Source organism: Acinonyx jubatus, chromosome E1 (genome assembly GCF_027475565.1).
Source record: "Acinonyx jubatus isolate Ajub_Pintada_27869175 chromosome E1, VMU_Ajub_asm_v1.0, whole genome shotgun sequence".
In the NCBI taxonomy this organism is placed as follows: domain Eukaryota; kingdom Metazoa; phylum Chordata; class Mammalia; order Carnivora; family Felidae; genus Acinonyx; species Acinonyx jubatus.
This window is the reverse complement of record NC_069397.1, coordinates 39318153-39330409: the sequence shown is the minus strand read 5'-3', so window position 1 is coordinate 39330409 and position 12257 is coordinate 39318153. Positions and strand designations below refer to the sequence as shown.

The 12257-nt window shown below is 46.8% G+C and overlaps 1 protein-coding gene across 1 annotated transcript; it reads left to right on the top strand.

The window, feature by feature from the left end:
- Positions 1-5228: 5228 nt before the first annotated feature.
- Positions 5229-11933, top strand: LOC106972584 (keratin, type I cuticular Ha3-II). Its single transcript, XM_053211467.1, has 7 exons — positions 5229-5659; positions 7628-7710; positions 8671-8827; positions 9968-10129; positions 10224-10349; positions 10474-10694; positions 11459-11933. The coding sequence occupies exons 1-7, from the start codon at positions 5312-5314 to the stop codon at positions 11583-11585; spliced, it is 1224 nt and encodes a 407-aa protein (XP_053067442.1). The 5' UTR covers positions 5229-5311; the 3' UTR covers positions 11586-11933.
- The last annotated feature ends 324 nt before the right edge of the window (positions 11934-12257 follow it).

The following is a 12257-nucleotide window of genomic DNA, read 5'->3' as shown; positions in this document are numbered from 1 at the left end:
TGAGAAGGTTATTAAAACTCAATATACTTCCCTTGTTCCAACTTCAGTCAACGATTACTGTATGATATTAGCATAATTCTGAAACGAAGTTTGATGGGGTATGTTTGGACAGATGAGTATATGCAGGTCTGACAAGAGGGAAAGTTTTCCCAAACATGAACGTTGCCTGGTAAGGAGAAGAGGAAGCAGGAAATGTGTCTAGAGCTTGGCAGACCAATTTCTAACTGGAGCAAAGCATAAATATAGTGGCTGATGATGAAACTGCAAAGTAGTCATGGAGCACCATATCTGGCAGTGCTTTTCATGGTTATCTGTGAGCTTTATTTGTAAGGAAGTTTGGGATATGATCTATCGAGAGCTATGTATAAGGCGGGTTGTGATGAGTCCTAGAAGTTGGTGAGATTGGGTGGAAAAGAAGGAAGAATCATTGGGAGGCTGGTGAGAGACAACAGGACTGAGATGGGGGTGGTGGTTGGGGAGCCAAGGGTGGGGTGGATTTCAGAGGCACAGCCTGGGTTGTGGAAGCAAATTGGGGGTAGAGGAACAATGGAAAGGGAAGGAAGGAAACTAGTACTGATTGAATACCTGCTTTGGGTCAACATGAGAGACATTTTTTGAGCCTGAGAAAATGAAACACCAGTGGGGCTCCAGTGGAGAAAGCTGGAAGAGAATGACTGGATTTGGGAGAGACGTCGGAGAGTTACCTAAACAGAGATGATCAGTTAGAACCATAGGAGTTGTTAAGACTGTCAAGGGGATGATGTTACACTATGGACAACCTTGGGAACCACTGGTAGAAATGACAGAGTGGCCTCAGGCTCTCCAAAATCCCTGACGTGAGGTTCCTTCTTGATTTGGCCCAGTCCCCAAGGAGAGAGGTGATATCTGGTTAAAAGCAGTTGGGAGTGGGAAGCTGAAGCAACACAGAAGTCAAAAAAGGGGTGCCTGGATGACTCAGTTGGTTAAGCGTCTGACTTCGACTCAGGTCATGGTCTCACAGTTCATGAGTTGAGCCCTTAATTGGGCTCTGTACTGACAGCTCAGAGCCTGGACCCTGCTTCAGATTCTGTGTCTCCCTCTCTCTCTGCCCCCCACCACCCCCTGCTCACATTCCATCTCTCTCTTTCAAAAAATAAATACACATTAAAAAAATTTTAAAAAAGAAGTCAAAAGAAATTGGGGTTTTGATGAGGGAATGGTCAATGGCATCCCTCTCATGAATCCTCATTAGTGTTATGGTTCCTTATTTATTCCACTTACAGTATTCTATGGTTTACACTAGGCTTCAATTAGGTGAAGATATTGTCTCTCTTGAAGGGAGAGAAAGAGGAGAATTCAGACAAGTCAGTGGACATAGTAATAGGGAGATCACTGGTGACCATAGAGAGGGCAGGGTCTATAGGTTGCTGAGGAAAGAAGTCATAGTTCAGTGACTTTCACATCTGTTTCAAGTTACCAACTTAATAGTGAACTTAACACAAACGTTCAACACAATGTATTCATACTAAACATGAAGCTTACTTTGCTTTATCTTCTGTGTACTCTTTTAAGTGTTTATTTATTTTTGAGAGAGAGAGAAAAAGATGGGGGGGGAGAGAACAAGTGGGGGAGGAGCAGAGAGAGAGAGAGAGAGAGAGAGAGAGAGAGAGAGAGAGGGAGACACAAAATCTGTACAGGCTCTGAGCAGTCAGTGCTGAGCCTGACACAACATGGGCTCAAACCCATGATCATGACCTGAGCCGAAGTTAGAGGCTTAACTGAATGAGCCACCCAGGTGCCCCCTCTGTGGAACTCTCAAAATGTTTTAGCACCTGCTCTTCCCTTTGATATGCAGAGCAGTCACATAAACAGGTGTTCATTCCTTCTCTGAGTGGTTCCTGAATCCAGCTTTCGCAGATTAGGACCATTAAGTTATATTGTCTTGGATTTTTTTTCACATTCTTCTTGACTTCTCTATTCTAGACTGGATAGAGTTAAAAACATACTGATGAGCTTTGCATTTTTATGATGTGGCTTGGTCCCTTAAAGACCTCCAAACTCCATTCCCACTGAGAGTCGAAGACTGAGTGTAAGGGACAGAACAGCAGTTCTGGAGAGGATTTGAGTGATGGGCTCTGAATCCTATTTCGGGGTACATTTTGATCAGCCCATATTACCACTGACCTAGCTCATTCTGCATATCCTCCTCTACTTGTTCCTCATTGCAAATCTTGTTTGAACATCTTCCCAAAGCCAAACCTGTTGGTTTAATTCCTGGATCACCATGACAATTGCTCCCTTCAATGTGGTAAGACTGAGTGGTCGATAAACTGGCAATAGACACTTTTATGGAATAGTCTATGGAAGCCCTATATCTTGTTCTTACAAGCAGCTCTAACTGGGGCTGGCCCAGCAGGGTGGGCTAGGGTTGGTAATGAACAGTGTTTCTGCTTTTCGGATTTTCCAGTGAATAACTCTTCATCTCTTAGGCAAACATCAGTATCTTGGTCTATGTGTGCCCAGCGATGGCACTCCTGGTCTCTTCTTGCCATTTGTCTACATTAAAATAGAATTAATCTGTAAGTGGCCCAGTATGTTATTTTGCATTTCCCAAATAATGCAATTTATATTTCTTGTGGTGAGAATTTCAAGTGCCAGTACCTGGCCATCAGAGAAGATGGGTTTGGGAAGGAGGAGGGAGGCTTCCTAATACCTTTAAAGTTCTGCCATGGGAGGATGGTCTCAGTAGATCTGCCCTGAATCCACTCTGTGGTTGAGTGCCACCGGTGGGTTGGCATGTGATCTCTCCCACGGATATAGTCTTGGCTTCCATAATAAATAGTATCTTTTAACCTCAAGTGCAATTTTCTCACATCTGGAGACCAGAAGCCTTACCGTGGCGTCTGCCACAATTACACAGGCAGGTCTAAAACTTTTTTGTTTGTTAGGATTTGATCTGCTCATCATGTTTATTGAAGAGTCATTAACTAGAGACAATGACATTGCTTATGTAAAGGGAAGGATTCAAGCACACAGTAAGTGGAATAAATAAAAAACAACTGCCTTCCAGAAATCTTGGGAGATAAAACTTGGCTCTTTTCTAAATAAACCCAAGTCCTCTCAGCTATTATAATCTAATTACCATGTAGCTATGCAGCAATCATGGTTATTTTTGCTGAACAGGTGGGAGTAGTCATGTTTTCTAAACTCTGCCCTCCACTTTTGAAGATACAGGGTACTTATCTCTGGGTCATTTTGTTCTGAGGCAGAAGCTGCCATCATGGTTTAGGAATCCCTGCGGACATATTTATCAATCCAGAATACAGCATCTCTCCTATTCTTTAAAAAAGTGCCATTGTCTCGGTTTTCCTCTTTGGAAGGTTGGGAAATAAATGAAGGAGCGAAATAGAAAAGCTGATGAATCTGATGAAAGCTATTTGCTTTATGTTATTGGTACTGATTTTAAACTACCACGCCCATCCGATCTCTCTCTAAATGTAGAGATTCAGGCAGGAGAGGCAGAGAGTTGTGGATTGTGAACGTGGGTAAGGATGTCCGTGTCTTCAAAGCATTACCTTCTGGGAGACTGCACACTTACTGCAAATTCGCTGCCCTTTATGGGAGCAGATCTGAAGCTTCATGTTGGCAATGACTTTCAGAATTACCCAAGAAAAAGTACATTATTATTTTACAGTCCCAATGTGTTTCTGACCCATTAAAGATGCTACCAAATTCCGTTGCTTATCCACTTACTAGGCTTGGTTCCAAATGATATCCGGCGAGTTTCAAAAAGAGACACACTCTCAGAAGATGAAGATTTGTCTTCAATGAGGCTAACCAAAAGAAAGTGTCCCAGAGTGTGAGGTCAGCTTTGTAGAAGAGGTGATGTGAGCGGTGGCTATACAGGAGGAATGAGCACATAGCTTCCAGAAGGAATTGCTTTAAGGTGTCTCTGTCCTATTTTGAGTGCTGATAGATGAAACGTAAAATCCTCATAGTTCATATCTCCATCTGGAATAGCACCGGGGCAGAAATATATTGATGGTCAAAGATGCTACTAAGCATGTCATGGCGTGGTGGTTTTTCAGGATCACATCCTTTGGAGAACTGGGCTCAGATGTTTCTCTGTCAAATCAACCAAAGGTTTCTTTTTTTTTTTTTTCAAGCTTTTAGCAGGTATTACACTTTCTCATTTAGCAGACTTCCTTCCATTAGAATGGAAAGGACCTTTGGTTCTTTGATGGAGAACAGGCTTTTGTTTCTTGGCCCACTCTAATGTAGGAGGGGATAGTGCCTGGTAGTGATTGAGCTTCACTGAACTCAATCCACTTGCGCATTATTGCAAGTCAGTAGTGAGGAGACTGGAAGAGACAGTTGGTGTGATGGAGAGAGTGTGGCTGTTGGAGTCAGAGAGGTTTGGGGTTGAATGCTGGCTCACAGTGTGGGAGCCCTGGGACCATAGGCAACCTCTCAGAGGCTTGGGGTCCTCCTCTACAAACCCTGCAGGGTTTTGTGAGGCCGGAAGGAAATAATGCATATGAGGTGCATCGAACAGTGGTCCTCAGGAATCCGGTGCCATTCTGATAACACTCCTGTTGTGTGTAAGCACACAATACATTCTTCATGCAGGGTGGGTACTCCCAAGTTGTTTGTTTCCTTAACGTTGCTGACCACTGAGTAACAGTAGAAATGGAGTCTGGTGGTGGACGGAGGGGCTTCCTGCAGCCCCTCTAAGGAGAGCAGAGAGTTGCCTCCAACTGGTCCGCATGCAAGGGCAAAGGGCTGTTGAACAGGATGGCCTCACAGGTCTGCTCTGATCTCAGCTTCCAGGATTCCCTACTGAACAGTCCAGTTTCCAGGCAGGCTTCCTTAAGTGGCTTTCCTCACAGAGCCCTCACTGAATGGGAGCTGGATGAGGCACAAATGTTTCCTCCTTTAGGAGAAAGAGGCACAGAAGTGCCTCCATCTCTGGGGGACAGGGGACAGCTGTCACTCTAACTCAAAACCCTATGAATAAGCGCTGCTGTTGACAAGGTCATGGGTTGGTCACTTTGAAGGTCTTACTTAACCAACCAGCATAATTGGCGAGGAGTCCTGACTTAGCAGGAAGCCAGAGTAAAATGTTTTATGAGGTGAAGGACTCGTGTGAGGTAGCTAAATAACAAGTGGAAAAATGGGTAAATAAGGTAAAAGGTGGGTAATGCTGCATGTGGTCACCACACCCACTGCTGACAGAATATAAAGCTCTGGACAGGACCAGGGCTTACACCAGAGAGAGGAATCAGCCTTTGGAACTGACCTTCAGAGCTCTGCTGAAAAGCCCTCCAGCACCATGCCTTACAACTTCTGCCTTCCCAACCTGAGCTGCCGCTCCACCTGCTGCTCCCGGCCCTGCGTGCCCCCCAGCTGCCACACGTGTACCCTGCCCGGGGCCTGCAACATCCCCGCCAACGTGGGCAACTGCGGCTGGTTCTGCGAGGGCTCCTTCAATGGCAGCGAGAAGGAGACCATGCAGTTCCTGAACGACCGCCTGGCCAGCTACCTGGAGAAGGTGCGCCAGCTGGAGCGGGAGAATGCGGAGCTGGAGACCAGGATCCGGGAGTGGTGCCAGCAGCAGGTGCCCTTCGTGTGCCCCAGCTACCAGTCCTACTTCCGGACCATCGAGGAGCTCCAGCAGAAGGTGAGGGGGTGGACACCACACTGCCGACTTAGTTAACTGTTTAATTTTTTTGAATGTGTTTTTATTTGTGTGAGAGAGACAGAGATACAGAGTGTGAGTGGGGAGGGGCAGAGAGAGAGGGAGACACAGAATCCGAAGCAGGCTCCAGGCTCTGAGCTGTCAGCACAGAGCCTGACGCGGGGCTCGAACTCACAAGCTGTGAGATCCTGACCTAAGCCCAAGTCGGAAGCTCAACCAGCTGAGCCACCCAGGCGCCCCAGGTTAACTATTTATTTAAACTTAACGCACCAACTTCTTAATGGATCTAAGGCTGTTCAAAGCTACACCAATAAAGACATTGACTTCATTGGCTTAGGTAGGACATCTTAGGAAATCTGTTTGGGAAGCTCTATAGGAAGGATGCAGACTGGGGCAGGATAAGGCATCAGACAGGTAAGATGTTTCTTACCTAAAACCAGAGCATCTGATTTTTTAGTTCTGTTATGATATCCTGGTCTTGTTTTTAGGCCTATAAGCCTGTAGGCTTAAAAAAGCATGCACCTGAATTAGTTCAGCTAGGAATTTCCTGAGTAGATCCTCAAATATTTAAAGCCTTTCAAAGCTGTAGCAAGAGACTACATCCATAGCAAAGCAAAAGAGCTGTTGACCCCATAAGCCTCACTAATATACACAGGCCCTGTACCATCCACTAGAGCAAGCATGCATGTGAGAATTCAGGGTCAGAAATGCAGGAGCAGAAGTGGGGATAAGTATAGAGTCAGCATAGAGAGAGAGAGAGACAATACATGCTGTAGGTCAGGGAGGGCTTCCCACAAGAGGAATATCTGAGGAGGCTTTGATGGATGAATAGTTTATATCCAGTGGCACAAGCCTTTGATTCTCTAAGGAGATTGACTGGTCACTGCTCAGTAGTGCTGGCAAAGTGAATGCCAAAAAAGGGGCCATGCAATTTGAAGATCATGTATTCATTTGCCCATATTTACTGAACACAAGGCACAGTGCTTGAGTGGGGGATAAAGTTCAGAGTAAGATAGTCTAGTCTCTTTCCTTCAGGAGCTCGCAGTCTAATAGGGGAGACAGACATGGAAACACATGGTGAGAAGTGTAACTGGCTACGTGCAAAGTACTGTGGGCATGCACGGGGGATGTGACCCCCTGTGGGAGCTGGGGACGGGGTGGAGGCGGAATGTGGGTCATTCAAGGGGTCTTGCTGGGTGGGCAAGGACATCCCAGGGCATTCCAGATAGAGAGAGAAGCTTTGTACAAAAGCATGGAAAAGGGTAATATGAGGGGGAGTGGAAAGAGGTCAGCAGGGCTGGAGTAAAGGGGTGTAAGGGTAGGAAAACCACCCTGTCCTGGTTTGGCTGGGATTCTTCTGGGCTTAGCCTTCCAAGAGCCCCCTATTTCTTTCTTTCTTTCTTTCTTTTTTTTTTTTTTTAACATTTATTTATTTTTTAGAGACAGAGAGAGACAGAGCATGAGCAGGGGAGGGGCAGAGAGAAAGGGAGACACAGAATCCTAAGCAGGCTCCAAGGCATCAGCACAGAGCCTGACGTGGGGCTCAAACTCACGAACCGCGAGATCATGACCTGACCCGAAGTCGGACACCTAACCCACTGAGCCACCCAGGCGCCCCAAGAACCCCCTATTTCTAAGCAAACTGGGACACAGGTCACCCTAAGTGAGGCTCATTACCCAGTTTGCTCAATTCCTGCAAGAAGCCAGAGGCAGACCAAGGAGAGGAAGAATTAATGACTAAGGGCACATTTCTCCTTGACTGTTTTAGTTTTGAAATGAACAGTGCTATTAATTGTTTCATCTTCCTTTTATTCCCAAACTGAAAATCTGAAAAGACTGAAAGCTATTTGGAAAGAATGTGTGCTTGGAAAAAAAAAAAAAAGCTTTTCACTTTAAGGCACAGGCATTCCTTCTCAGTATAACTCATTTCATAATGAATCCTGTCCCCAGATCCTGTGCAGCAAGTCTGAGAACGCCAGGCTGGTGGTGCAGATCGATAATGCCAAACTGGCTGCGGATGACTTCAGAACCAAGTAAGGTTTTTCTGGGGATCAGAGCACTCTAGTAACACACAGGCTGACTTATGACCTGATGAACTCTGTCCTGGGTGCGAGCAAGCAGATGTCTGGGGTGACACTGGGAGGATTCTTGCATAGCCAGGTTAAATGTCAGTTTCCTCACTGAATGCAAGAATGTTGCATTTTAAGCCTCCTTTTAAGGAGTGCAAGAAACCACCCACCCATTCTCTTTTTCAACTTAATATGTGGGCCCAGGTTAAAAGTGAATTTCACACCTGTTTCTTATTGTAGGTTCACCACTATCAGCCCCTCAGAAAAAAGTTACTAAATCACAAAAATAGGAAGCAAAATCCATTTTAGCGAATGACTTTTTTCTAGGTGTGATCTTTACAATCTTAAGAATCCTTTGCATGTTTAAGGGACTTTATAGCTTACAATGTAATTGTAATTATTATGCCATTTCTACATCTTTGGACCAACCTGTGAAGTGTTGGTTTGGTTTCCATTGTATAGATGAAGGAGTCAAGGCTCAGAGACATTGAGGAATCTATCCATGGTTCTGATTTCTAATTCAATGCTTTCATTACATCAGTTTGCTTTCAAGGTGGTTGGAAAGGATGGTAAGACAATCTATATAACAGGCTTATGAAGTTCACCAACTCACTGAAAGAGGCAAGAAGACAAGGCCTAATCCATAGCAGCCTGTACATGGGGTTCTTAGAACAAATGCAGTCAATATCAGATTAAGACTGTACATAGGCCCCCAACCAATACCTTCCCTGTGGGTCTCAGGGAAGAAATAAGTCTTTTTTCATTCAGCATGGAAGCACTTTTTTCCCTTCCAAAAAACTTTTTAGAAATTCAAAAACCTGCAAAATGTAATTAATTCGACTGGGCCAGCCAAGTAAAGCCCTGGAAAAAAGTCTTTTTTTTTTTTTTTTTTTTACTCCCTTTGACCTTTTGGCATGTGTGCAGGTATGAGACGGAGATGGGCTTGAGGCAGCTGGTGGAGTCAGACATCAACGGCCTGCGCAGGATCCTGGATGAGCTGACTCTGTGCAAGTCCGATCTGGAGGCCCAGGTGGAGTCCCTGAAGGAGGAGCTGCTGAGCCTCAAGCAGAACCATGAGCAGGTGAGGGAGTCCCAGCCCCCATCATCCCAAATGGAGCACTCCATACCTCCCCCGAGCAGGATAAGGTCGGTCTTTACTAAGCGCCTCAGAACTAACACAACAGTTTGCTGCTTGCTCAAAACCCTCTTGGGGGAATTTTCAGGGACTGGCTCATAAGCTTACCTCTTTTACTAAAAGAATGTGGTCAGCTGACTTATTTTCCCTTGGGGCCAGATATACAGCCAAAAGTCCACACAAATATATTTAAAGTACTTTCTACTGTTTGACAAGTTCTATTAGCTTTTGAAGGTGACAAATGAAGGACTAAGACTGGAAGAAGACAGCAAACTCCCTCATGTTATATGTCACCTAGATACTAGAACCCAGTGGGTGGATGGATGGATGGATGGGTGGATGGATGGGGGGGTGGATGGATGGGTGGGTGGGTGGATGAATGGATGGATGGGTGGATGGATGGGGGGGAGTGGATGGATGGGTGGGTGGGTGGATGGATGGATGAGTGGGTGGATGAATAGATGGATGGGTGGGTGGATGGATGGGGGGGTTGGATGGATGGGGGGGTGGATGGATGGATGGGTGGGGGGGTGGGTGGATGGATGGGAAAAATGAGAGAGATGAAGGAACAGAAATAATGGTTGATTCAGACCTCATGGTTGAATGTAATAGAGGATGTCAGATGCATGTATCAAACATTAGATTTTTAAAAATATAATGTATTGTCAAGTTGGCTAACGTAGAAGAGGAAACTCTGTATACAATATATAATGGCAGAAGACCAGGAAATAAATGGGAGGAGTTATGCCTGGTTTCTCTGTATTGAAGTAGCAATAATTATAAACCAGTTACCATACCAGGCTTATCACTGAGCAAAGGGAAAATCGGAAAGAAATGATAGAATCCTGGATTGGGAAGAAGCATTAGCAATCACTTTTTCAAGCAGCCTCATCATGCAGATGAGAAGACACTCAGGTAAGAGGCCTGTATCACACAGAAGTAACTCAGCTGGTTCTACGTCAACTGGGCCTTAACTCATATTTCCTAAATTCATTGCAATCTTCTTCCCATCATATTGAACTTGCTCAAAGAGAGTTTATTGACAGACATTTTTTCCTGAGTTCATTCCTCTCCCTTCTCCTTCAGGAAGTCAACACCCTGCGCTGCCAGATCGGAGACCGCCTCAACGTGGAGGTGGACGCGGCCCCCACCGTGGACCTGAACCGCGTGCTCAACGAGACCAGGAGCCAATATGAGGCCCTGGTGGAGACCAACCGCAGGGACGTGGAGGAATGGTTCACCACCCAGGTGGGCATCTCGGCACGCGGCCGCCCGGGCCCCTCGGCCCCTCGCGGCCCTTGAGGCAGGGTCTCACCCTGTCTCGTCCCCTGTGCTGTTTCAGACCGAGGAGCTGAACCAGCAGGTGGTGTCCAGCTCGGAGCAGCTGCAGTCCTGCCAGGCGGAGATCATCGAGCTGAGACGCACGGTCAACGCCCTGGAGATCGAGCTGCAGGCCCAGCACAAGCTGGTGGGTGTCGCTCGGGGTGCTGCCCACCCTCTCCTCACCTGGTGAAGCCCGTGACTTCTCTGGAATCCCACGGAGTCGCCCCCTGAGAAGCGGCTCTGTGACATTCCGTATGTTCCCCACACAGAGGGACTCCCTGGAGAACACGCTGACGGAGACCGAGGCGCGCTACAGCGCCCAGCTGGGCCAGGTGCAGTGCATGATCACCAACGTGGAGTCCCAGCTGGCCGAGATCCGCTGTGACCTGGAGCGGCAGAACCAGGAGTACCAGGTGCTGCTGGACGTCAAGGCCCGGCTGGAGGGCGAGATCAACACGTACCGGGGCCTGCTGGAGAGCGAGGATTGCAAGTGAGTGGCCAGCAGACATCATCCCTGAAAGGCACATGTATGGTTCTACTCAAGGACAAAACAGAGACTTTTCGGGTTAAGTTTCAGAGGCCAGCATGTCTGTAGAGATCAGAGGTTTCTGTTACAATAGTGTACCGTAGAGGGAATTTTTTGTTGTCATTGCCTGGCCGAAAGGTATTTTCTTTTCCAAAAGATACTCAGGAGACTAGACTGTTTTCTCCAGCTTGTGAGCTTTTGGAGGCTGATGGGTAAATAAAGCCTTCTACCTTCACGGTTGGCCTGTCACAGCAAAAGGGAAAACAAAAGTCAACAACCATCACATGTATTTGAGCAGCGCTTTCAGATTTAAACCACGCTTTCAAATCCACTATTTCATTGATCCTTGTTGGAGTCATCCGAGGCAGGCGGAGTGGGAACAGTATAGCCAACTCACATATGAGCATGACACAGTGTTTTCATGAACACATTCTGTGTGGTAGGTATTACCAATCCCATCTTACAGGCAGGGAGACTGAGGCTCAGAAGGGTGAAGGGACTTCCCCATAGCTCCAGGGTTATAGAATGAGGGCTGGAATCCCACCCTCAGTCTTCTTTGCTCTTCTCTGACACTGTCTCAGAGCTTTGTAGAAGAACAGTCTGAACAAGGCTTGGCTTCCTAAGATGTCGGAGAATGGCTTCTGCTTTTTCTGTCTCCTTGGGTTGACCTCCCTCCTTTTTAAAAATGATCCCTCTCATGCTGATGAGCTATTAATTCTGTCTCCCAGGCTTCCCTGCAACCCCTGCGCCACGACCAATGCGTGTGACAAGCCCATCGGGCCCTGCGTCACCAATCCCTGCGCCCCGTGTGGCCCACGCTCCCGCTGTGGGCCCTGCAACACCTTTGGGTGCTAGATATCCAGGGGCCAGCAAGAGGATTGCATGAAGACAGAGGGGCCATCGATGGGCCAGCCCTGCTTCTCTGACGAGCATCAGCCACAGGAGCCAGCCCCAGGCATCCCTATAAATCACGATCTGGAAGGAGAGCAAGCGCCCAGGTGTGGCCCGGCACTGAGCCCAGCCCACCTGACCCTCATCATTCAAGGCTGCTCTCTTGTAGTTATGCTGTGACCTGATGGTCTGCCAGGTCTGGGCTGTGAAGGTGTCATACGACGTGTGTTGTGGTTCTCTCTGTTGCTTTGACCTTCCTTGCAGTTCCCCGAATCCCTTTGTAAATCTAATAAACTTTCCTCTTGCAAAGCAGTGATGGTTCTCATTTGTATTCATTCTTTCCAAAGTGTTCACTCTGTGTGTACGTGCTTCTTATAAAACCACTTGAAAGCACAGGAGGACTGTGTCATTAATCCTCTCCCCAAAGGGCTTCATCACCATTAATTAACATTCATTAGGTGCAGTGAGCCCAGCGTCCGCTTGGGCCAGCTGGAAACCAGTAGGACCACTAAGTCAACAGGATTCACCTGAATATGGTGTATATTCACTATGGGAGCTGACTCAATAATGCACAGTGGTTAACATTTCTAGAAAGTTCCCCTTTTTCTTTTCTAAGTGCCTGCAAGAAGAAGGACA

Excerpts from the sequence above, each read along its gene's own strand:
- LOC106972584 (XM_053211467.1), top strand. The coding sequence starts at position 5,312 with ATGCCTTACAACTTCTGCCTTCCCAACCTGAGCTGCCGCTCCACCTGC. Across the intron at positions 8,828-9,967 it reads TCAAGCAGAACCATGAGCAG|GAAGTCAACACCCTGCGCTG; the intron begins GTGAGGGAGTCC and ends CTTCTCCTTCAG. Across the intron at positions 10,130-10,223 it reads AGGAATGGTTCACCACCCAG|ACCGAGGAGCTGAACCAGCA; the intron begins GTGGGCATCTCG and ends GTGCTGTTTCAG.